Here is a 27290-nt window from a genome sequence, read left to right as displayed (position 1 = left end):
GAGGATAAGTTCTTCCACTTGATAAGATACTCCGAAATTGATCGATTTCGTAATTGTCGAGTTCTTGTTTCTATGACCGCTTGCAGTTCCAATATAATTTTTCCTTCCTCGTCAAGTTTTGGCAATATTGTTTGAACTGGGAGCTTGTTGCCTATAACCTTCTTTAAACATGAAACATGGAAAACTAGGTGCAATCGAAAGCTGCAGGAAGCTCCAATTTGTATGCCATAGTACCAATCTTTTGCAACACCTTGTACAGACCATAATACTTTGGTGATAATTTATTATCCTTCTTAGTTTGCTTGAGGGATATTTGCTTATATGGTTGTAGCCGTAGGAATACCCAATCACCTACATCAAAACTTCTTTTGCTGCGATGTTGATCTGTCTGTTGTTTCATTCTATTCTGTGCCAACACGAGGTTATCCTTTATGAGTTGGAGGACTTGTTGTTGATGTTCAATGTGATGTTCCACTGCTTGAACCTTAGAATCTTCTCTTAAATATGATGTGATGGATGGTGGCTGACACCCATAAAGTGCCATAAATGGGGTCATTTTTGTTGCTGTATGGAAGGAAGTGTTATACCACCATTCAGCCAGAGGCAACCATTTGACCCATTGTGTCTGTTTATCAGATACAAAGCAACGAAGATATCCTTCCAAACATTTGTTTACTATCTCAGTTTTCCCATCAGATTGAGGATGATAAGATGAGTTATGAGCTAACTGAGTACCAAGACAAGAAAATAATTATGTCCAAAAATTTCCAGTGAAAATGGGATCTCTGTCACTTACAATAATCTCTGGGTTTCCATGTAGCTTTTGAATTGTTTCCATAAATGCAGTCGAAACTGTACTAGCTTTAAATGGATGTGATAATGCACAAAAGTGTGCATACTTGGTAAGTCTGTCAACTACCACCATGATGACACTCTTTCCCTCAGACTTGGGTAAACCTGTGATAAAATCCATTGAAACCTCCTCCCAACGTTGGCTTGGAATGGATAAAGGTTGTAATAGACTCGGTGTCTTAATTGTTTCAACTTTATTTTGTTGGCAAACCAAACATTCTGTCACAAACTTTTGAATATCTGATTTAAGGCCATCCCAAAAAAATTCCTTCTTAACCCTGTGGTAAGTTTTTAAAAATCCCGAGTGCCCTCCTAAGGGAGAAGTGTGCAATTCCATAAGAATCTTTTGTTTTAGCTGGTCTTACAAAGGTATAAGCGATCTTTGTACCATAACGAATAATTTTTCCAGCTAAATGTATCAGACGTACTGGAATCTCGTTGTAACTTTCGAATAAGTGCCCATACTTCTTCGTCATTCTTCCATTCCTCCCTTGCTTCGTTTATCCAATTTGGTTGGATAATAGAAATGGCGCACAACAATGCTTCCACATCCTCATCCTTTCTTGAGAGTGCATCTGCCACCACATTTTGCTTCCCCTTTTTGTGGATGATTTCAAAGTCATAACCCAACATCTTTGTGACCCACTTTTGTTGCTCTTCAGAGGATAATCTTTGTTCTAAAAAGTATTTAAGGCTATCATGATCCGTTTTTACCTTGAAGTGTCTTCCCATTAGGTAGGGTCGCCATTTCTTAAGTGCATGGAGTATTGCCAACATTTCCTTCTCATAAATAGCTTTGTGTAAAAACTTTCCCTTGATTGGACGACTTTCAAAAGCAACGGGTCTTTCATCTTGCATTAAAACAACACCAATTCCATTTCCTGAAGCATCACATTCCACAATAAAGGTTTTTGTGAAGTCTGGTGTAGCTAAGACCAGTGCTTGGCACATTGTCTCTTTAAGATGTTTGAAGGCCTTTGTTGCTTCTGGAGTCTATGAAAATGCATCTTTCTTCAATAATGTTGTTAGAGGTGCTGCTATTCTCCCATAATTCTTAACAAACTTGCGATAATACCCTGTCAACCCGAGAAATCCTCGCAGATGCTTTATGGATGTAGGGATTTTCCATTCCTTAATGGCTTTAATTTTACTAGGGTCTACCTTAACTCCTTCATGAGATACAATATGATCCAGATATTCCAGCTCTTGTACTCCAAAGAAACATTTGGATCTTTTTGCATATAATTGTTTCTCCTCCAATAGTTGTAGCACCCTATCAACATGTTCAACATGATCCTTCCAAGACTTATTGTAGATTAGTATATCATCAAAAAATATTAACACAAATTTTTTAAGGAATGGTTTGAAAATTGAATTCATCAAACCTTGAAATGTTGAAGGTGCATTGGTAAGGCCAAAAGGCATGACCAAAAATTCATAGTGACCCTCATGAGTTCTAAATGCTGTTTTCGGAATGTCTTCAGTCTTCATTTTGATTTGATGATATCCTGAACGAAGATCCAACTTAGTGAAGTAAATTGATCCATGCAATTCATCCAGTAATTCATTAATGATAGGAATGGGAAACTTATTTTTAATAGTGAGCATGTTGAGCTCCCTATAATCCGGACACATGCGCCATGATCCATCCTTCTTGTGCACCAATACTACTGGAGCAGAGAAATAACTTTGACTCAGTTGAATTATACCAACCTCTAGCATTTCTGCAACCATACATTCAATTTCACTCTTTTGGGCATAGGGATATTTGTACGACCTGATGTTTGGAGGAACACTTCCTGGAATCAGGTGAATAACATGATCATGATCATGAATAGTTGGGAGACCTTTGGGAATCTCAAATACCTTGGAATGATTGTCCAAGACTTTTTGGAGATCTGGAGAAATAGATGATTCCAATGTGGAAACATCTAGTGAACATAATTGTGCAATTACACCTCTTTGTTCCTTTTTTAGAAGCTTTGTCATACCGTTAGAGCTGATTATCTTTCCCGGTTTCCCTGCAATACCGCTTAATTCAACTTCCTTTCCTTCCACATAAAATTTCATGAAAAGTTCTTGAAAATTAAAAGCTATTGTACTCAAGGATTGTAGCCATTGGACTCCTAGTACAACATCAGCACCTCCCATTGGAATGAAAAGCATTGGGCTAGTCAATACATATTCTCCCATGGATAGCTTGATATTATGGCACTTTCTAGAGCAATTTATTGTTCCTCCATATGCAACCATCACTTGACACTCTGGTGCTTGATATAAGAAGCAATTCAATTCTTTTGCTACCTTACAATGAATAAAATTGTGGGTACTTCCTGAATCAATCAACACTATTACCTTTTTCTTCTTGATTTGTCATTCTATCTTGATGGTTTGAGGAGTGGTAATTCCCGCCAATGCATTACAAGATATGGTTGGATTCATTTCTTCTTTATCTAGGGTTTGTTCCTGGAGTATATCATCTTCTTTTGACCTTTCTTGCTCCTTTTCTTCTTCCTCTTCACAATCTATGTAGAATAATTTTTTCTCAGCACACTTATGACCTTTAGTGTATTTGCTATCACAACTGTAACAAAGCCCTTTTGCTAATTTTTCTTTCAATTGTTGTGGTTTCAACCTTATAGGTTGTGGAAGACTAGGGGCAACAAGACTTCCATCTTTATAGTTGTGAGTGGTGTGCTTCCTGGTTGCCATAATTTTGCTTTCCATTTTTCTTGCTAATCTAAATGCCTTCTCTAATGAATCAGGTTCCCAAAGGCGAACATCATGTTGGATATTATTCTTTAAAGTACCTATGAACACATCAATCCTATGCTCCTATGGAATATTTTTTACCCTTATGTTCAATTTTTAGAACTCCTCAATGTGCTCAATTATTGAACCTTTTTGTTTGAGACTTATCAATTGGCTAGAAAAAGTGTTGCTTTTTATATCCTCATAATGTGTTGTCAATTCTTCCGTAAAAATTGCCCAAGTGATAATTTGTTTACGAGAGCAAAGCCATTGATACTATACAAACTGATTTGGTTCCAAATATAAAGTTGCAATACGTACCTTTTGTGTGTTTTGCACATTATTGAGATCGAAAAATTGTTCCATCTGTAATATCCATGTTGCGGGATCCTTGCCATCAAACTTCCTCATATCGATTTTTGGAATATGGTGGGTCTTCGATCCCACATTAGAGTCTATGAAATCATGATTAACATTTCTTTTGTTCGCATCATGAGTTTCCTTTACTGCCTTTTCACCATTAGTAAGTATTTCTTGTAGAAAATTTGTCAAATCTGTCTTCAAATCTGCCATGTCTCTCTTCAAATCTGTCTTCAAATCTATCTTCAAATTATCCATCTTAGCTTCCATGCCCTTTATTTTAACTTCTATTAGCTTTTGTGAGAGTGACATTTGTTGCACCTGGCCTTGTAATTTTGATATATCATGTAGCGTTTCTTCCTCTTCTTCATGAGTCATGCTAGAGATTTCAGATTGCTTACTAGGTGTTTGCATTTTCTTTCCTCGGGGCATCAGTTACCGATATAATGCTCTACTATGCCCTTTGAATTCCTTCAAAAGAAATTTTCAAACCAAGCTTAAGCAAAAATTTTAAAAAATCTACACACCTTTTTTCACTTGGTAGGAGCTTGATATTGCCTCTGATGTATCTCTGTACTTTCGAATCATCCAATTCTAAAATTGCGACTTGCAGTAGCCCTTTATGTCCTCTTTCCAATGCCACTAGTGTGATCCAAAATGGATTCTCCAAGGAAGAGTTATGCGAAATCTCCCACAGTGACCTGATTATAGACTAGTTCAGTAGAGCGAACTTATACGACGTGCCATGAGTCACTGTTTCGACCTTTGGTTCTGAAAATATATACAAGAAACTACAATCCATCCTCTTTCTGTACCTTCTTACGAAATTTCAATCCAATGCTCAAAGAGAAAGTTATGACGATTTTCCCCAAGTCGTCTGTTTGGAATGTAATTCAGGAGTCTGCAAAAATAACAACTTCCTCAGATCATATCTCCGCAAATATAGCGCGAAAAGCTCTGAAATTCGGGCCCGAGATTCAGCGCGATGTCTTCTCAAATGGGTTTTTTTAAAGCTTATGAAATGTTGCAAAAAAGAGTTATAGCGAAAATGCCACAATGACCTGTTTGGAGTAGCGAAACCCTAGAAACCTGGCTTTGATACCAAATGTTATGAAACCATCTCAAGAAAAAGATATAAAAGATAGATAAACGCCTTAAAATTTAGACTCTTCAAGGGGGCAACCTCCTTTACATTACATAAATGAACAATTCTTCGATGATTCAAATGACAAAACCTTCTTTCTATATATAAGAGTCTAAGGAATCACAATATAACCCATCGGACCTAACAATAATAATATAAAGTCACAAAGATAACAACAGAGAGATTCTATGGGGCACAGTAATAACAATATGGGGACAATAGGGGCACAACAATATTAATAAGGGGTACAAGTGCAATAGTAATGGGGTAATCACTAGTATTATAGGGACCCAACAATTTGGATCTGTCAAGGCTATGGAGAAATCAGGAAAGCATGACCATGAAGCTGGGCCATAGGCAAGGGTCCCTTGGCATCCACCAATAAGGGCTTTAGGAAGAGTTTTCCATCGTCGATCAAAAACACAGGAGAAAAAGGCAACATCCTGGCCTTTCCGGTGTAGAGGCTGGATACCTATTTGGACATGGCCAAAATGGGCAAAATTATAGCCTGCTTTTCTGGCAGCATCAAACTCAGACTGATTTATGATATTCAGAGAATGGAGGATATTGTTATTTGAGGTTGTTTGCAAAACTTCTTCTTTGACCTTATATCTCCAGAACTGGATGGAGTCCAGTAATCCTAAGTTTTTGTAAACATTTTTCGGGTCTACTTTTGGAAGAGTCCAAGAATCAGATGCAACAGGTTCTGAAAATAGATTAACAGACTTATCAAGAACTATAGACTCTGTAACAGATGAGTTTCTTTTCTCTATATTTGCTTCTTCTTGTTCTTTTAGAATTTCTTCAAAGGATCTATCCCCAAATTCATGACGAGAACTAGATGCAGATAAAGAGTCCATGACAACGTGAAGAAATAAGTATAGCAGAAGACAATTAAATTATGCAACTTCAGAGTAATAGATATAGATCTTCAGAATGTTGTGTACCAGATTTATCAGTATTGCGATCGTAAGTAGAGCAGGTTTCGCGGCTCCTCCTGGAAAGAAGTTCTAATCTCCTAGTCTTCAAACGCCATAGATGCCATCTTCTTATGATCGCAGGTTTCGCAGCTCCTCCTGGAAAGAAGTTCTAATCTCCTAGTCTTCAAACGCCATAGACGCCATCTTCGGCTTTAACAGGCAACAAACATTATCGAGACTCAAGCAAACTCAGATGTTCCCAACAGTATGCTCAAACGAAATGCAACTTGGCTCTGATACCATTTTATTACTGATAGAAAACTGATAATTACAAAAACACTCAAAGAGTACACAAATCAAAAGTTGATCATTATTTTCAAAGTAGTTATGTTTTTTTTACCTTTTAATTAAAATGATTAATTAAAAAAAATCATATGAACAAGTGTCATATGAAGTAAGCTATGGGTTTTAGGGATGTGGTATTCATAAGCCATGATAGTGTAAGAAAACTCATTTACAGATTGAAAATCTCCATGGTAAAGTAGGGATAAATCTCCATGGTTAGAAATATTATTCCATGCTTTTTTAAATATAGATATGTTTAACTTATATATTAATTATTTTTATAACTAATAACTTAAAATAAAAAATAAAATTAACATATTTTATATATATAGGAAAATAAGTGTTTTGATGTTTATTATAAATTAATATTTATTAATATTTGCTAACCATTTAATTTATATAATTACATTAATTTGTAATATTGATAATCTTGTATTTTTCAATTAAGTATGACTAAGTCAAATACATTCTCAAATATGCATCCAACTAAATTAATAATTCATTGCTTTTATCCTTAAACGTATTTGCTGAGATATTGTATTTTTCAATTAAATATGACTCAGCTAAATACATTATCAAATGTGCATCAAGCTAAATTAATAATTCATTGATTTTATCCTTAAATGTATTTGCTCAGATATTATGCCTCAGAGTCGCTTACTTTCTCGAACCTTCATAATCCAGTATCTGTACATTTACATTTCCCTTGCATCAAGAATAGATAGCTAAAAGTACACTGATTCTTTACATCACGTATACTTCATACATAAGAACATACATAAGAAGATATTGCAAATCTCAGCTTGTGCTAATGTTAAAGGTGAGGTCCCACTTATCATGGTCAAAGCTGGGTCAGTTTCATCCCATCAAGATCGTAGCTTTTGTTTGCAAAGCCACAAATCATGAAAATGCCAACCTTCTGCAGTGTACTGCCCAGATCGCTGTATCAATTGCACGAATTGCAGGCTTAATTTCTATCCTTTTCATGGAACAGTAGACAAGAAAATCCCGAGTATCTTAACTATTCTGAGTGATATCGCACAATTTAATAAGGGGAACAAAGTAAGACGTTTCATGAATCACTAGACCAAACTTAGTATTTTGCTAGAGATGTTAACCTCTGTAAAATCATTGTAAGCTTCACTCTTGTCTTCTATTTAAAAGGAATCATTTTTATGACCAATTTTTATGGGACAGCGGCACTATCCTTCCTCCTGGGGTATCAGTGCAAGATATAATGTGAGTAAATGCCAAATTCATATGAAGATCTTGTCTATTTTCTGTGATTGACCTTGATAGACACCCATGCAGATGTCTATGTTTCTAACTAAGTGGTTCTCTTTTGCCTCTTGTATACGTTTGCTCAGAAGTATTGAGTTTGATTCCACCCTTCAATTTCGATCGATAGGAAAATCCCCTGTTCTTCATCAATTGTAAAATATATTTTGCCTCTACAATCTTCCCCGCAGATTCATAAAGATCGATAGCCATCCTATAAATGTGCTCATCGGGTTCTATATAATCCTGCAGCTTTTCGAACAAGAGAATCCCTTCATGTGTGTGACCATTGTCACGGTATATCTTCAGCATTGTGCGGTGACAAGCCAAGTCACCCTTAAGTTCTGCCTTCTCTATCTCCATGTATAACCTGGAAGCATCCTCAACCAAGCCAGCCTTTCCAAATGCAAAAACCAAATGACTAAAATGGACAAGTCCTGGGGCCAGCCCTTGTCGATGCATTCTCTTGAGGAGGTCTTCTGCTTCTTGAAATCTTTGACAGTTTGTGTAAGCACAAATTAGTGAAAGGTAAGTATAGGAATCTGGAGAATGACCTGCATCCTGCATTTCAATGAAAACTTCCTCTGCTCTGGTATGCTGCCCTGACCTGGCATATGCATCGAGAAGGGTATTGTATGCTATCTGTCATTTTAACAAATTTCAAGCATCAGACATCCTCGATATCAAGATTCAAAACTATGATTATGAACTCCCAATATATATAATGAACTTTTGTTGCCCCCAAATGTCCAAGAAATAAGACTTCAGAGATTTATTTATGCAATATTGTTGGTCAGCCCATGAGTAGTAACTTAACAAATGCAGTAGTGACAATCGAGGAAACCAAGCTGATTTTATTGAGTGATCAGTACTATGATTGCCACAATTTTCAAACAATTAGAAAACACTACTTTCTTTGCCCACTTCTTCCTTGACCTTTATGTGAAATATGGGAAATACCTAATAGCCGATGGAAACTCTAAACGATGTGGGAAAAAGTTGAAGTTGTGTTAGGATAATTCAAAGGTTGAATCTTGAGATAAAGATGCTCTAAAGTCTTGTTTCGGAACACTGCAGATAGAAAAGACAAGTGCAGGTCGTAAAATTTGGGGTAGCATCGGATGTGCTCTAGCCATGAAAATTGGCGGAGAGGCTAAAGCACATGAAATCTCCAAGACCCAGAAATGGTTTGAACAAGTTCTAACCGGTTTGGGAGATATTAAAATAATTAATATTTTTAATGGAATTCCTAAGTCTAAACTTAGGAAAAATAAAATATTAATGGATATTAATATAAACTGGGTTAGAAGGTTCCAGAAGTCATGGATCAAGCCAAATCTAATTTTAGCCATTGATTAGAGATTTAATCCCGGCCGTTGAAGAACCAACAGGAAAAAAGTATAAGAAGAGGCTTGAGGGTCAGTTGGAAGAAACACCAAAGTGATCAGTCATTTGTTTTGCTAGAGCGGAATTGCTAAGCAAAGTCAAATCAGTGATCAACAATGAGGGGCAGTGAGTACTGGACAGAGAGGTAGAGATAGTGTCGAGAGATCAACGCAGAGGCAGAGAGCGAGAAGCAGTAACCAGAGCAGGCCATGTAGAGCCTAGCAGAGACAGCGCAGAGGCCAGAGGGTTTGCGTCATCCATGCAGAGGGCTGCAGGAGTGACACAGAGGGTCCCAAAGGTTGCGCAGTGCCTCAGAGGGCTGATGCAGAGGGTTCTGAGGCTGACGCAGAGCAACAAGAGGCTAACACAATGCTTCAGAGTTGCTGGAGAGGGTTTTGTGGGACAGGTTTTCTGAATACCTGTTTCTGAATAGAGAGGTATTACTACTGGTTGTTTTTCTCTGTCGAGTGAGCCAGTTTGGTGCCCAGTTGTATTCAAGGAAATACTACATAATAATAAACCCTCAGAATAGCTGCACCGGTTTTCCCACATTGGGTTTTTCCGGGGACATTTGTCCAAAAATAATGGTGTCACTTGTGTGTTTGTTTTCTTTCAGCTGTTGATCCGTAGATGTTGAGATTGTATTGTGTTTATTTCATTATTTATATGTTTTAAATAATTTGTTCGAATTTAACAAGTAAAAAAAATAAACTAGAAGAATACAAAATAAATTTCTAATGGATAGACTTAGAAATTTCAGCATGGTATCAGAGCGTGGTTGCAGATCACAGGAGAGTTGAAGGCATCAACTAAGTAGAGAATTTGCAGCAGAATCGGTTGTCCTGAGTGACGAAAGTTGATCCTTGCAGAGGCGACAGAGGAAGGGTTGACGCAGAGGGACTGCGTCATCAGTCTGAGCCAGAGAGAGGCCAACACAGAGGCTGAGGAGGGCAAAAAGAGGCTCACGCAAAGACCAGGAGGGTTGACGTAGTTGGCTGAGGGACTTGTTTTGCCAGTGTCGGGATTGCATAGAGCTTAGAGGCTCAGTCCTTCAGTTGCTGGGGCATAGGACGCTGTGGGTAGTTTGCGGGAGCGAAGCTGGTGGGGTACTGTGGGTAGAACAGTACCTAACAGGGCAAAACCAAGGTAGAGGGAGTTGCTACCGAGGCAAATTTCTAGCCAAGGAATCCAGATCAATGTTGCAGGTGCACAGAAGATCAGAGAGGTGCAACTTGACGATTGGCAAGAGGATTTCCAAAAGGAAAATCGTGACTCAGAGGGAGTCCAGCAGAGAACTTCCAGGCAGGAAGTAGAGAGACTCAGCAGGAGTCGAAGAGAGAACTTCCGGAGGGAAATAGAGAGACTCGGAGGAGTTGACAGAAGAACAAAGAGATGGTCATGAATGGGCTGAGGGATCAGGACAAGCTGGACGGGGCGTCCAACTTTGTGGTCTGGAAGGTTAGGATCTTGTCCATTTTAGATAGACATCACATCAAGGCCTTCACCTTGAGAACAATGACGATCCCAGTTGACCGACTGAAAATGAAGAGTTCGAAGAGGCAATGGCCAAGGGCGAAATGCATCATCCTTGATGGGGTCAACGATCATGTGGTCCAACATATTGCCGAGAAGGAGACGACAAAGGAAACGTGGGACACCCTGAAGAAATTGTACGAGCATACTTCCATGCAGAGGAAGATGTTACTTGAGAATCAGTTGTGGTCATACCAGATGCAGAAGGGGGAGAAGATAGATCACTTCCTCGGTCGGTTGAAGGAGATCCAGGACCAACTGACTTCCATAGGGGCCACGCCGAATGAAGAGATGTTGGTGAGAACCGCACTTAATGCAGTCTCCGAGGAGTGGGAGACATTTGTCCAGAGCATACTGGGCAGGGCAGATTTTCCAGATTGGAAAGAATTGTGGGCAGCTCTTCACCAAGAGGAGGCGGTTGAGCAAGAAGGGAAGTAGTAGCAAAGGAGTCCGGATCAAGAAGGAAGAGGAAGAGGAAGTAGCTTTGGCATCTACCGGAAAGCGAGAGAAGAGGAAGAAGAAGGACCTCTCCAAGGTCAAGTGCTTTCACTGTGGGAAACTGGGTCATTATGTGAACCAGTGTCTGAGGAAGAAGAGTAAGGGAGAGGCGCAGACTCTAAGGCAACGCCAAAGAAGGCAGAGAAGGAGGTTGAGGAGGATGACGATTGTGCCATGAGTGCTCATGTACCTCTAGAGAAGAGGTCGGGATACATCAAGTTGTAGTCAGGAAGACTACAGGCGATGAGGGGTAGGATCCTCACGGTACCCAACCTCTTGGATTATACCTTGCTACGGGAGCCCCAAAGAGACAGTAGCAGGACTAGCGATGTCGGTAAAAACGGATGCGGATGAAACGGTAGAGAGTGCTACAATGCAAGAGTCCCCGGGCAGCACGAGGTTAGGAGGCTGCAACAGTGCGAGAGACATGGAGAGTGTTGCAACAGTGCAGGATGGCACATAGAGGTTTGCAGCGGTGCGAGATGCAGGGAATTGTTGTAGCAATGCAGAGGTCAGTAGAGGGAGCACTTGTTAGCGGCAGAGAGAGCTTCAGCATCGGGCGTGTTTCTAGCCTAACAAGGATGTCAGAAGTTGGGAGGATCAGTTACTTACTTCTCAGTAATTGAGTTGCAGTGCAGAAGCAGTTGGCAATAACATGATGTAGCATGATGAGAAGGGGATGCAGTGTAGATGCAGTGTTGGGAGGATGGACCACCAGCAGCACAGATGTAGAGGGAGCTGTAGTACAGATGCACCAATGGCAGTCGTTGGGCCATGGGCAGCAGTACAGGATGCAGTAGTGCAGAGGATGTTGAGCAGGGAGGCCTAGCATTAGCACAGGTACTAGTGCCAGATAATCAGTGTGATGCTCAGTGAGGAGTATTACTAGAGCACAGTTTTCGCTAAGAGGGAGTGTTGATTTGGGGTAGTATCAGATGTGCTCTAGCCATGAAAATTGGTGGAGAGGCTAAAACACATGAGATCTTCAAGGCCCAGAAATGGTTTAGGCAAATTCTAACTGGTTTGGGAGATATTAAAATAATTAATATTTTTAATGGAGTTCCTGAGGCTAAACTTAGGAAAAATAAAACATTAATGGGTATTAATATAAAATTGGGTTAGAAGGTTCCGAATGTCATGGATCAAGCCAAATCTAATTTTAGTCGTTGATTAGAGATTTAATCTTGGCTGTTGAAGGACCAACAAGAAAAATATAAGAAGAGGCTTGAGGGTCAGTTGGAAGATACACTAGAGTGACCAGTCATTCGTTTTGCTAGAGCAAGGTTGCTAAGCAAAGTCGAATCAGTGATCAATAGCGAGGGGCAGTGAGTACTCGACAGAGAGGCAGAGATAGTGCCGAGAGACCAACGCAGAGGAAAAGAGCGAAAAGCAGTGGCCAGAGCAGGCCATGCAGAGCCTAGCAGAGACAGCACAGAGGGCAGAGGGCCTACGTTATCCATGCAAAGGGCTGCAAGAGTGACGCAGAGAGTCCTAGAGACTGCGCAGTGCCTCAGAGCGCTGATGCAAAGGGTTCTGAGGCTGACGCAGAGCAGCAAGAGGCTGACGCAATGCTTCAGAGTTGCTGGAGAGGGTTTCGTGGGATAGGTTTTCTGAATACCTATTTCCGAATAGAGAGGTATCACTGCTAGTTGTTTTTCTCTACGGGTGAGCCAGTTTGGCACCCAGTTGTACTCAAGGAAATACTGCATAATAATAAACCCTCAGAATAACTGCACCGGTTTTCCTGCATTGGATTTTTTCAGGGACATTTGTCCAAAAATAACGGTGTCACTTGTGTGTTTGTTTCCTTTCAGCTGTTGATCTGATGTTGAGACTGTATTGTGTTTATTTCGTTATTTATATGTTTTAAATAACTTGTTCGAATTTAACAAGTATAAGAAATAAACCAAAAAAATATAGAATAAATTTCTAATGGATAGACTTCGAAATTTCAACAAATCGAGGAAACCAAGCTGATTTCACTGAGCGATCAGTACTATGATTGCCACACTTTTCAAACAATTAGAAAACACTACTTTATTTGCCCACTTCTTCCTTGACCTTTATGTGAAATATGGGAAATACCTAACAGCCGATGGAAACTCTAAACGATGTGGGAAAAAGTTGAAGTTGTGCTAGGATAATTCAAAGGTTGAATCTTGAGATAAAGATGCTCTAAAGTCTTGTTTTGGAACACTGCAGATAGAAAAGACGAGTGTAGGTCGTTGTAAAATTTGGTAGATTCCTATTCTGCTGGTTAGTCACCTGATCAAACACTTCAAGGCTCCCAATTTTAACCCTCAAAGAAATTGCCTCATTGAAAATATGATAAATTCCAATGCAAGAACCTTTCAACTTGGGGAAAAACTAGAAAAGATTGTAAGCAAGACAGAAAACATAACATGTTTCACGAGATTAAATTGATCACTTGTATTTCACACGTTCAATGCTTTCTATCATTATGTCTTGGGTTGCAGATTAACTAGCTACTTGAGCATATTGCATAGCTTCATGCCAAAGTTTAGTATCATTTGACAAAACAGGCAACAGCTTAGATGCAAGTGGATCAGATATACGGAGATGTTCTGCACTTCACCAACCGAAAAAATATATAATGTGCTATAAAATAAGTTATTTCTAAAATATTACAGAGATCATGTAAGTAAAATGCATGTTTCCATGTAAGAGCTGTGTGCTTTCAACCGCAGTTATAGTTTCCTAATAACCCACTGGGAAACCCAGTAGATAGCAAAAACTAATGAAAACCACTATAAAAAGTTCAACTTATAGTGAAACCGGGAAAGTTCTAAATTTGGTCATTTTCTCACCTTCCCAGGTTTTATACCCTCTTGCCGCATCCTGCTGAACAACTCAGCAGATTCACGGAAGAAACCTGCCAAAAAATAAAAATCAAGTACGTTAGCGCTAGTATATTCACTGCAATCTACTTTATATAAGATACATCATACATGCTAACCATTTAACCTTCTGTCTAAAATGATCTCTGTCAACCTCATGGAAATTGGAGAAACTTCGACATCTAAGACACATAACATAAAAGTGCATGCAGTTGACTATTATTTATCTTGATTTGCAGATAATGTTAAACTGTGTTGATAATGTGGCATTACTTTTGGAATGGACGACAGAAGTTAACAGTGCATGTTCTTGCATATTCATAGATTAGCACATTTTACTGATTGCTTTGAATTCTTTATATTAATTATATTAATGGGGATATGTATGCAAATGATGCTAAGGCAAGTATATATAAATGATGTGATTGAGAGAGAATGGTAGGGAGAGAAACAGTGTTGCGAACATCTTGATAACATCCCAATTTTATCTCGAAATCACGATTTTTTGGCCTAGCCGATGTTTGCCGATTTTTACCGATATTTTCCTGATTTTTATAATTTTTTTGTTTTCCAGACCCTTGCCGATTTTATCCCGATGCCGATGTTCACAACATTGAGAAATGCATCAACCCTGAAACAGTGATCCATAGTGATTTTTCTGGTAATGGCCACACATCCATTCCACAATGAATCATAATGACGCTGAAGAGTTAGCTTGGATAGATGGAGGCTTAGAGATGCTGAAAATGTCACAGCTAGTGAAGGAAGTGCCAAGGTTTATACTATTACCACCGAAACCCTCACTTCTTGTGAGAAAGTCCTAAAGCACAAGCAAGACCTGGGAGAAACTAAGAGGGACTACTCACTGTCACCACAGTAGCAGCCTCTCTCACTCTAGGTTGGCACTCCTTTCAACAAAAGGGGGCTATCATGAAGATAGGATTGCTAAAACCTATGCAAGTTAGGCTAAGGGTGAAATGGGGAAATAGCTTTAGCAAAACAAAAGATGTAATATAGGTTTTTATAAGGTGATGGGTGAAGCAAGACCAACGCCAAACTGAAGATGGGAAAATAGAGTCAAGAGAGAGACCTTATTGGGATGTCTTAGGTGATAAGAAGATAATGAAGCTGAAATGAACTAGCTATATCAACCCTATTTTTCTGATTGTTTTAAATTCTTTATATTAATTATATTAATGAGGATATGTATGCAAATGATGTTAAGGCGAGTATATATAAATGATGTGATTGAGAGAGTATGGTAGGAATAAAAGTTTTCTAGTGATTGTGTCATGTCCCCATTTTTATTTTCCTTTATAGTACATCCAGGGTGGATTTCCAGGGCACAGGATGACCAAGTCATGGGAGCAAGATTATGTCGTTAGGGGTCCCAGGGGAGTTTTTAGGAGTTTTTATGGGATCCGACAATGTTCCCTTGACATATTCATCATCATGAGTAGTTCCGCACAACATGTTTCTAGTTATGTGGCTTCCTAATAATTCCCAAAAAATGAGGTGATTATTTGACATAACTTAATTAATTACGCTCAAGGTGGCCTTCCGAGAGGAATATTTGATGGAACACCTTAGTGTAATAGCTCACTAAAACTAAAACGAGAAGAGCTACAGGATAGGATACTGAGAAGTGACTTCCAGTGGTTGGAGAGAGTATGGTGGGCGATTTACCATTTTCTCAGCTTAAAAATGACTTTAATTAGTCATTTAATTAAAAAGGGAAAATATTAATTAAGGGGAAAGGGCCAAAAGTGACTTAAATAAATTAAAAAGTCACCTAAGAGAAAATCAAGAGTTTCTAGAATAATAATAAAATAAAATACTTCTAGAAGTTTGGAGATCTATCTATGGAGTCTTTAAAAGGAGGAGAAGATCATTTGGGACATCTTGGAGTTGAGTATTTGTTTCTTGTGGAAAGGTTTGGAGAACCAGGGGTTCCCAACTTCAGTTGTATCCCAAAGATGGAAACCCTCGGGTGATGCAGTGAGAGTGGGCAAGAACCCTTCTCTCCACTTGGTGAAATCATTCAGAATTCACAGGAGCACTTCTTGGTTGTAGTTTCATTTTGAGAGGCCAGGTCCAGTGCTGCAGTAGACATATTTTGAGGCTGAATCTAATTTGCAGCAGTTGTTCGAGATTCTCAACAATTTCTAGCTATTTCATATTGTGCTCATCAGTTCAGCTATCTTAGAGCTCTGATACCATTTATAGCTGATATTTTGGGAGGCCACCCTCTCAGCCATTTCCACCATTATGTACTCTTTTATATTAATAAAATAAGACTGAGATTCTTCTGCGTGATTTATTTTGTTTATTCCCCAGTTGAAATCTTATTTCCTGAGTTTGCCAATTAATTTTATGATTCCATTGTGAAATTTGTTTACTGAATTAACTGCAAAAAATTTATAAGCAATATTCTACAAAATTTGTGTTGGGAACATTACAATTAAACAATTTTCCCCTTGTCTCTTTTTCATTTTCTTTGTATTATCAAGATACTGCAGGACATTTATTTTTCAGGCAGTGTGGTCAGTATAAAGTTTAAACAATTGTAGGTGAAAAATTGCGTTGCATTATATAAGAATATTACAAATTCTTAAGAGGAATCATTGCTAAAATTTCTTCTTGTTATTTGTTTTCTTATGCAAGTGTTTATTTCTGATTTGGTTAAATAGCTACTATAGATTTAACCCCGTTGAAAGGTAATGGTCTTACTATCTTCTAAGTGGTTGATTTTTCTTCTATACTTTTGAGTGGAAGAAATTCACAACATCATCGTTTTAAGTAAGCAGTGTGCAAGGGGAATAATAGTGATTTGGGCAAACAACTTAGGATCAATATTTCCTGAATCCAATACATGCGTTTTTTCTCCAAACCATCGATCTTTTTGGAATTTAGGGTTTAATTTTACAATAAATTTTAGATTAAAAAAAGAAAATAAAATAAAAAAAGAGAGGATTAAATTAGATTTGAATTTTTGTTTTAAAATTAGATTTGATTTTGTTCGAATTAAAAGTTAGGTTTAAATTTCTATTTTCATTTTAAATGAGGTCCAATAATAATAATAATATTAATTCAGCCTCCCGGGTTAGTTCAATTGGTCAAGTCCCTGTCGTTAAAGCTCCTTCAATATTGAGAGGTTACAAGTTCAATTCTCTCGACACTCTTGGGGTTAGGCTCTGTGGTTGAACCGGTAGGAAGTGATCCCTTTGGGAGGATCTGCTTGGTACAAATATTCCGTGGACATAATGGTCGCTGATCTCCAAGGTCCATGAACCACATAGAAAAAAAATAGCCCCGAGGGTTAGCTCAATTGGTCAAGTCCCCATCATTATAGCACCTTTGCTTTGAGAGGTCATGGGTTTAATAATTTAATTCTCTTGACACCCTCGGGGTTAGGCTTCGTGGTTGAGTCGGCAAGAAGTGTTCCCTCCAAGTTGATCTGCTTGATACAAATATTCCATGGATGTAGTAGTCACCAATCTCTAGGGTTTGTGAACCACATAGAAAAATAATAATAATAATAACAAATTTAAATTTCAAATTTTATTTTAAAAAAAACAAAAGATAAAACTAAGTTTGGGGGCATCAAGCTACCCCTTTTTCCCAAATCTGTCCATCGAGCATACTTGTCTGCTCAACCACCATTACAGGCCCTCTCCACCAAGATATTTATGTGCAGAACCTAGGCAGGGATCATCCAAGGCATCAGCTCTTAACATAAACGAATTTTCTTAGTTAACCCATAGTAAATCTGCTCAGACCATCCGCAGCACCAGGCCAACTGATCTTTCAGCAACCAGATTTCTCTCATTGATCTGATACATGAGTTTAAAGAACACTACACAGCCAGAAACTTGTGTAGCACATTGATATTCCCCAAACTCGTCACGTAATCAAGTTTTCCAGATGTTTGTTATAACAGCCATAAGATGAAACCTTGGTCACAATGTCTTTGTTGTCAGTACACAGCCAGTCGTGAATTTAATTTGAAGAACAGAGTTGGTGTTACATTAAATTTTATCAGCAAAACTGGCAACTAAATTTGACCAGTGATCCATAAATGCCTTAATCTTACTTATAAGTAACATTGATCTGTGGAGCCATGAATTAAATTTGTATCAAGTGGAATAAATTTGGTTCTGAGACCTATCACGACAATTTATGATTGATGAATAGCCACAAAGTTGGTTATAACCATATTTTCACTCAACACAATTTGTCACTAAACCCATTTTTTCAATGAAGATTTCTCTGGATTCTACATTTGGCTTCTATTTCATGGTTTATGGGAACAACTATCATCTCTACCCAATATTTTGTTTTCTTGAAATATTTTATGGACATCAAATTATTGGGATAAAAATGACATACATTTTTAAATGGTCCCTTAATGAATACATCTCCATTTTTTTTTTTCTTTCAGAAGAAAAAAACACTGGAATGGTATTAATGAGGAAAATTCAGTACATATAACAGTGATGATAAACCTCTCATATTTTGTGTCTAAGCAAGGGCTCGCTTCTCTGCAGCCAGATAATCAGTATGTGTAAACCTCTTTACCATGTCATCATCCTTTGTAAATGCGAAAATTTCTGAATCTACACATTAGAAATCCTACTGCAATCACTGGTTTATCATCTCCTACTTGTTTTTACATTCAACAAGTTATTTAATTATTTAAACAATGATGAAAAACACTACTGCAGACTACACTGACATACAGATCATAAACTGAAATAGCTATGGGACAAACACACAAGGGACACCGTTATTTTTAGACAATACGTCCCCGAAAAAAACCCAATGCGGGAAAACCGGTGCAACAGATAGAGGGTTTGTATTATTAAGCAAGCAGAATCTAAGTACAACAGGTTGCCTCTCACACCGACTAACCTTTTAGAGAAATCTCGGCAGCAAGAAATACATACAAGGGTTTACCTCGTTCTCCAAGTTACAACTAATCCACTGAATAGCCTAACTCCAGCAAGCACTGCGAAAATCCCAGCGCAATCCCTGCTTGGGCCAGTGTCTTGCCTCTAGGAGACTGCGTCACCCCTTTTGCTGGATCGATTTGCTGGAGGAACACTATTGTTTAGCCCTCCCGACTCAGAACCTTGCTTCTCCGGCAAAATCTCGAACTTCTGATGAATATCCTGCACTGCCACTGCAAGAGACCCTCTTGGCCTGCGTGAGCCCCTTCCTGGGCTGCGTAGGCCTCTGCACTACCTCTCTGATGCTACTGCTACCTCTCTACTCGGTACTCTTTGGCTCGGAACTCCTTTCCAACCCAAATCTCTGCTTCTGCCTCTCTCACTGCAACTCAGATCACTTGTTAGATTTTCTCAGCAAACCACGCCTCAGAAAAATCGAATTGACTAATCACTTGGTGTATCTCCAACTGACCCTCAAGCCTCCTCTTATATTTTTCCTCTTGATGAATCAATGGCTGAGATTAAGTCCCTAATCAACAGCTAAGATTAAAACAGACTTGATCCTCGTCTCTTAGAAGCTTCCAACACATTTTTATTAATACTCATTAATATTTTTATTTTCTTAAGTTTAGAATTAGGAACCCCATTAAAAATATTAATTATTTTAATAATTCACAATCCAGGTGGAATTTCTCCAAATGATTTCTAGGTCTTGGAGATCTCATGTATTCTAGCCCCTCCACAAAATTTCAGAGCTAGAGCACATTCGATGCTACCCGAAAATCAAGAGTAAAAATTGAGACATCCATAAAGTTCAAAAAATAGTACAAGGAGAAAGTAACTATAATACAAGCATAGTATCTAATCCACAAAAATAGGTGAAAAAACAGTAAGACAATCCGAAATATGGAATTTGGATAACACCCTATGTCTGAGTGTTGTTGTCCACAATGACCCTGTACCGCATAACCCCATGGTCTCCATTGAGGCCATCTTTAGAAAGAGAGTCTGCCAACTTGTTATATTCATGATAGATGTGCTGGAAAGTAATACCTGGGAGAGATACCTTGATGTGTTTTATGCATTCCATCCAACCAGATAGGTCAAGGAGTTCGAATGCTGTAAGGCCTGTGACCCCATCAATGATGGTTTTTGAGTCACCATAAGTATATAGATTTTCCACTCGAAGATTGTTGGAAAACCATAGTAGACCCCATAGGGCCAAAATTTCTGCCCTTGTATTTGTCTCTGGGCCACCATTCCATGATAGCTTGTACTCATGTGATTCATTAATTTTGAGCTAGGCGCCACAGCCACAATTTCCATGTTGTGTCGTTCCATCAAAATAACCTACAGGGAAAAGAATAATAGGAGGAATATAGCGATAGGAAAGATCTTTGCATTTGTCAAGTGTACCTGCGAGAGATGACATCCAAAAGATAATCTTGTGGTAAATTTTGGTTGGGTTGATTGGAAGTCCTTCAAATATGCATCGATTTCTCGCATTCCAGATTTCCCAGAAAAAGAATAGAGGGATTTCCTTTGTGTTGCCACCTCCCATTGTCCATTCTGTAATACATTGTTCAATATTTTGTGCTTGTCGATCTTGTACACGATATCCCAGTGCAATGTTCCTCCAGATGGTTTTGGTGAAGGGGCATAAAATGAAAAAATGATAGCAAGATTCGTTGTCCTGTTTGCATAAGATACACCATCCAGGTCCAATGAAACCTCGTTTATTAAGATTGTCCCATGTCAGTATTTTGTTCCTCCATGTCAACCATGCAAACAAAATGATTGAGTGGTATATTCATGCGCCAGATCTTTCGGTACAATGATGGGGTTGAGAGGTCATATGCCAATGACATATAAAAACGATATGTCTCTGATACTACCATAGATTGTTTTTAAGGCTCCCGCCCCAGGTGAGATGATCAACTTTTGTATTATGACATAACCCAGCCAACCTTAAAGATTTTATATATTCATTCCAGTCCTGTTCAGCTTGTCCTTCAAGACCCATCTCGTCTGCACCCTTCCATATAGGATATCCATCCTGCCATTATTTGATTATCTGATAAAGAAAAAATAGTGTAAGATTCTGACTATAAATTTCCCAAGATATTCATAGTTTTTTTGGGTCTGTGGTGCTAACTGTGCAGATGATGTTATGATAGTCCCTTTAAAATGTGTTGTTGGTCTCCTGTAGTGGCTCGAATGGGTCCCAGAGAATATTTGCAGCAACAGATAACACGCTTTCCAACCAAAAGTAAATACAACCACGTGAAATATATAAAACTTCTACAGGTACGTTCAACAGTGAGAGATGGGTAACGTGGGCCCTCAAATCAATTTATAATCTAGCAGCTACTATTCATGGTCCCCCCTGTACAACGTCCCCACCCCTTTGCTCCAATTACTTGGGACGTTGGTGATAGAACCCTTTTTCACCCCCAGCAAAAATGAATCGGACCACTCCAAGCATACACACAATACACATAGATTGTTCTGGAAGGTGTTCATGTTCAAAAGAAGACAAAACTACTTGGCACGCTCAACAGTCAGCAACACGACCCTACCTTGAGTGTGGTTGGGCTCCACTGTGTATATACTCCACCCAGTTTTCAATTCGCAGCCCCAGAAGATGTCTACACGGCTTTATTATGACATTAGGGAGGTCCCACAACTATTTCACTCATGTCTGTTACCAATATGCAGCTCAAGAAGCAATGAAACTCAGTTCTGTGAACAATGTTTCCATCCCAACAACATAATGTATAGAACTCGACCTCCACAGAAGTAAAATCATGCCACCTTGCTCCTAGTCTTTGAACTAGTGAAGAAAGAAGGAACTCGCTCTTCTAGAACTAAGGAAACTTGAGTTATTATGATAGAAGCTCATTCCTTGTGCACATTTATCCTCTCGTACTCCCTTTTCTTAATGGATTGAATAGCAGAATGGAGGGAATGTCTTCCCCTAGTGTTGGCTTCAGTGTTGCAGGAAACGTCCCTCCCCACCCCCGCCCAAGATCAAAAGCCTGAAACGCGATCCGTACTGATCCGAGGGTGATCTGCCCTCCGAAATGCGTTTAGGGAAAAACCAAAACGTGGATCGGGCTGAAAAATGCGGTTCCTACCATTTCAAAACCGTACGACCTGATCTGTGTTTCAATTTTTTTGAAACGCATTTTGTATGGCGGATCGGTCATACAATCCACGGCATTTCCGGTTCGGATCCGTACGAATCGCGGCCACTTCGCCAGGCAAGCGGCTGTTTCTGCCACGTGGGCCACAAAGTAACGCATTTTTTTTCCTTTTTTTTCTTTGTTGGGGGTGGGTCCACCTTGGGTTAGGGAAAGGAGTGAAGGGATTAAAGACCCTTTCATCTTTCATTTGCTCACTTTTATTTTATGAGAGCTTGGAGAAGAGAGGAGAAAGAGAGGAGAGCTTGGAGGAGTGAAGGAGGAAGAGCTAGGAGAAGGAAGAGGAGCTTGGAGGAGGAGCTTAGAGTACTTCCATCTACAAGAGTTAAAGAGGTAAGTGCAAACCCCAAACTCCCTCATTTTTTCGACATTGTTTTTTGTATTTTTCTCCTCCCTCTCCTACTCTTTCCCATTCTTTCTACTTGCTCATTTAATTGCAGGTTGTCCACCACCTATACCCATATTCCAAGATGGTGTTCTTTTGCCTTCTATGTAGCATTCCACTTTTGGTTTTAATGATGGAATAGAAGGGAAGAAGAACAAGAGGATAGTGTTCCCCATATGAGTGACCCAATGTATGATGAGGAGGAAGGGTCTAAAGAGGAAGGGGATGAACTTGAAGGGAACACTGAAACACTAGAGGGGAAAGCTGCATTAACACCCTTGTGGAACTATGTGCCCAAACTGCTGAACAAAGAAGAAAATACATCCAAATAGAGGAGGTTGCACAACAAAAAAGCAAAAAACAAAAAACTCATTCTGAATCAAGTGCAACCTCTAGATTTGGTAGTTCATCTTCTCATGGTACTTCTGCAAGCTCTAGAGGTAAAAGAACAATAGGGGATTTCCTTAATGTTGCTAGGAGGGATGATGTGGATGGAAAGATAGTCCAATTTCTTTGTGCTTGCGGTGTACCATTCAATGTGCTTCGCTCTCCCTATTGGCATGAAATAGTAAAGGCCATCAATGAAGCCCCAAAAGGATACAAGTCCCCCAACTATGAGAAAGCTAGAACAATGTCATTAGAAAGAGAAAAAGCAAAGGTTCAATGAGCTTTGACACGTTTTACAAATGAGTGTGTAGATTGTGGGGTATCCATTGTATCAGATGGGTGGACAAATATTAGAAACCAACATTTGATAAATGTTCTTGGTGTTTCTGCTAGTGGTGCAGTATTTATTACATGTCATGACTCCTCCTCCATCAGTGCATCTTCCCAAAACATTGCAGATCTCCTATTGCAATCAATCAAAGATGTTGGTCCAAATAATGTGGTTCAAGTGATCACAGATAATGCAGCAAATTGTAAGGCAACAGGAAAAGTTATTGAGCGTACTCATCCACACATCTTTTGGTCTAGGTGCTTGGTTCACACATTGAACCTTTTGATGCATGATATTGTGAAGCATAAAGAATGTGGGTGGATTAATGAGCTTTACAGGAGAGGGAAGCAACTCATTAAATTCATCACAGGGCATACAAGGGTAAACTACTTCTATGGCACTTACTCCAAGTTGCAGTTGCTTAAACTTGCAAAAATAAGATTTGCCAATTATTACCTCACCTTTAGGAGGTTAGTGAAGGTGAAACAAGCTTTAACTAATATGGTGTGCACTGAATCATGGGAGGAAATTAACATTGATAGAGATGGTGCTAATGTAGCCAAGGACACTATTCTTGACATGTACTTTTGGTCATAGGTTAAATATGTTTTGCAATTTACCAAACCAATTTATTACATGATCAAGTTTTGAGATTCAGATCGACCAATAATTAGGGAGGTGTATGAGCAAATGGATAGCATGTTGGGGCAGATTAAAGACATTGTTGAGCCTAGGGATATCACCCTGTACAATTATATTCGCGCAGAGGTGGAAAACCAATGGGAAGTGCTAAATGTTCCATTGCATGCATTAGCATATGTTTTGAGTCTTGACACCTAAATACTATCATACATCATGGCTTTCAACACCAGCACTTGGAGGGGGGAGCAGGAGAAAACCACACCAAGATCAAGAGGTTCGCAAAACATATATGATTGCATTGAGTAAATTAGTCCCTGATGAGGAGGAGGTTGTCATGGTATGGAGACAATTGAGCAACTATACGCTTAGCATTGGTCCATTTGGGAGCATGCATGCAATTAGAGATCGAGAGACTTTTTCTTCTCTTGAGTGGTGGAACATGCATGGAAGTTCTACTCCACTTCTATAGACTTTGGCATTGCACGTGCTATCACAAGTGGTAAACACTTCTTCTATAGAGAGGTGTTGGAGCTCTTATTCTTTCATCCACAGTGTTAAAAGGAACAGGTTGAGTTTAGACCGGGCAGAGAGCTTGTTCATTACAACTTGCGATTGTTGTCCCATTACTGTGATGATGCAAAGACTAATAAAGACCTTAAGGTTTGGGACAGGAATCCAGAGGAGCCCAATTTGGAGGATGGAGTGTTGTGGTTAGAGCAATTAGAGGATGCTCTTATCCAGGTATGTCCATTGTGGTATGAATTTTGCTTATAAATCATTTCTCTAATTCTTGTTTTTAATTTTTTTTGTTAACTAGTGATTTTTTTAGTATGAATATTTTTAGCGATTACAGGATGATGATGATTGAGTTGAGACGCCACCCCCATCTGATCGCTTGGTTCCCAGGTTCCATCATTCAGAATCCAATAGCAGGGAGTTCGCCTTCATCAGTTTCAGTGCCACAACTTCCACAGACACCATCTTCTTCATTGCCACCACGTGGAGGCCCACCACCGCATTCTCTTCATGGTGGAAGGAGGAGAGATTAGTAGATATATTCACAATTTACTACTATTGTCATAGATTAATCATTAGACTTGTAGGCTTGTTGTGAATTTGAACCTCTTTGTCTTGGCGGTGACCAAGTGACCTATTTTGTAAACATTATTATTTGAATTTTGGACATGACAAATGTTGACAGTTGCTCACTTGCTAGATAAATCATAATATGCTTTATGTTTTATGTTTTATGATATGCTTAATGTTTTATGTTTTATAATATGCTTAAAAATTTGATGTATGTTTGTAATTGCTGGAATATAGATGGTTGATGCTCGAATAATTAATCATTGATGTACAATGGAATCATGGATGCGATTTCTATCTTGATTTATGTAAAAATATGTATGTTTTCATGTCTTCTACAACTAATTTGGTATTTGGTATGTTTGTTTTGAATATAAATGCAAATATATATATCTATATATATATATATATATATATATATATATATAGTAGACGCTTCCGAGACACTTCGCTTCCTAGATTTTTGGAAAATGACGCTTCCACGTCCCCGCTTCCAAAAAGCGTCCCCATTTCGTCCCCGCTTCGTGCAACATTGGTTGGATTTGATTCAAATTTTTTGGTAGCTTCCCCGTCTGCAAAAGAGATATAGAAAGTACCAAATAACTTTTAAAATCAATAGATAAAACTTGGATACCTCAGTTTTTCTTGCAAATCTCATTCTCCATTAAAGCTCTATGGTGAAATCTGAGTGACTTCACTCTCAAACTAGGGGGTCTCGTTGCAACACCAAACTCTGCTATAATGTCCCCGTCCCCATAGGAAGCTTATGACGGAGTCCGCTAGCCTAAAGTGGTTCCCGTAGGCTAAAGCAGTGAAATAATTAATAAGGGGACTTAAATTTGCCTAAGGAGACTTTATTAAAGAAGGAGAAAGGAAAATATTTCCTAGGCAAGTTGGATGTCACTTTAACTTTATAAAGTGAAAGTATCATAAAGTGACTTTATAAAAGTGAATTTAATAAAAAGGAAAAAGAAAAAATAAATAAAGAGGGAAAAAAGGAAGGTGAAGAGGAAAAGACAAAAGGGAAGGTGAAGATGAAAAGACAATCCCAAACTCATTAAAGAAGGGAATTGAGGAGGCTCCCTGCATTCGTACATTGTGTGAGTTTGAAGAGAGAGCTCTTGGAGAGAGTTGGAAGAGGAAGTTGAGGGCTTTGGAGCCCTAGCTACCATAACAAACTTCGGTGTTGCAACGAAAACCCTAGTCTGAGAGTGAAGTCACTCAGATTTCACCGTAGAGCTTTAATGGAGAACAAATTTTCTGAGAAATACTGAGGTACTCAAGCTTATCAATTGTTTTATATCCTTATACTGCATTTTCATATTTCCTATGACAGACTGAAGGCTTCATGGAGAATGAAGAGTCAACAACAAATTAATAAATACTCCAGTTTCATGGGACCCATGAATTACTGAGAGAGCTGCATATTTTATGGTGGGGCCAGTTCAGATCCCTTTTTAAAGAATTAGAATGGTAGAGGCTTGCATGACTGAATCTACAAGGCAGAATAGGCAACACAATTCCCACAAATTCTAATGGTTGGGTCCACCGCTTCGTGGAGGCACCAAGCAAAGGAGTCGGGTTAATTTTCTTGTGGTTGAACGTATTTCAAGGTGTTGGGACGAGTTATGGCTAAAGTAGCTCAAGTTTCATTGTTTAAGGAAGAACGAAGCTCTTCATTCATGACTGTGACTAAGTCTGCAACCCTGAGGCCGAATTCTTACTGTTTGACTGAGTCGTGTCTCCCTCATTGGCCTGGACGAGTTCAGTTAGTAAATGGAATGATTTATTATGGTTATATGAGTGAAATCCTTGCTGTGTCATTGGTTGAGCATTTGTGCTGGAGATGGATATGTTCTGCATTCAGAAACTGAGCCATTAAAATACATACAACAGCAGATTGGTTACAAGACTGAAGGTAGCATTGAAGGTTGATAATCCAGTCCCACAAGTGTTGATTTCTGGTAGCATTGAATGTGCTATAAGTCTCAAATTTTGCAGGGAGGCTTGGGCACATGTATTCCAAAGACCCCAGAAAGCGTTTTGGGAAATCCAACCAGAAACAGTTTTATTAAATAATTAATTATTTTTAATGGGTCCCTTAGTATAAACTTAGGAAATTAAAATAATTAATGGGTATTAATCTAAATGTGGGTGTAACTTCTAGAAGAAGACAAGGATCAAGAAAAAATGATCTTAGTCATTGATTAGCGTCTAATCTAGGCCGTTGAATGTCAACGAGAAGACTATTTAAGGAGGTTTGAGGGTCATTTGGAAGACACAGAGAGAGTTTATTAGTTAGATCGAATTGTTGAAGCTAGAGGCAACGTTGTGATTTCGTAGTGATCACGCAAAGAGGGGCAAAGAGAGTTTTGGTTGGAG

The 27290-nt window shown here is 38.8% G+C and overlaps 1 protein-coding gene across 2 annotated transcripts in view; it reads right to left on the bottom strand.

Moving 5' to 3' along the window:
• EMB976 (Tetratricopeptide repeat (TPR)-like superfamily protein) overlaps positions 1–27290 on the bottom strand; it is a 441215-nt gene that overhangs the window by 10844 nt on the left and 403081 nt on the right. Inside the window, exons 7-8 of one of the 2 annotated variants that reach the window (XM_089433413.1) lie at positions 13896–13960; positions 6965–8292 (exon numbers count right to left, since the gene is read on the bottom strand). In XM_089433413.1, coding sequence (XP_089289539.1) covers positions 7696–8292; positions 13896–13960 — 662 coding nt within the window. In that variant the 3' untranslated portion in view covers positions 6965–7695. Of the gene's footprint in view, positions 1–6964; positions 8293–13895; positions 13961–27290 lie in introns of those variants that run through there. The other variant, XM_089433417.1, reaches the window with a different exon arrangement.

This window comes from Pinus tabuliformis, chromosome 6 (genome assembly GCF_031772625.1).
Source record: "Pinus tabuliformis cultivar Carrire ecotype Pingquan chromosome 6, CPIR1, whole genome shotgun sequence".
Lineage (NCBI taxonomy): Eukaryota > Viridiplantae > Streptophyta > Pinopsida > Pinales > Pinaceae > Pinus > Pinus tabuliformis.
The sequence above is the reverse complement of the archived record's forward strand: the minus strand, read 5'-3'. Positions and strand labels throughout refer to the sequence as shown.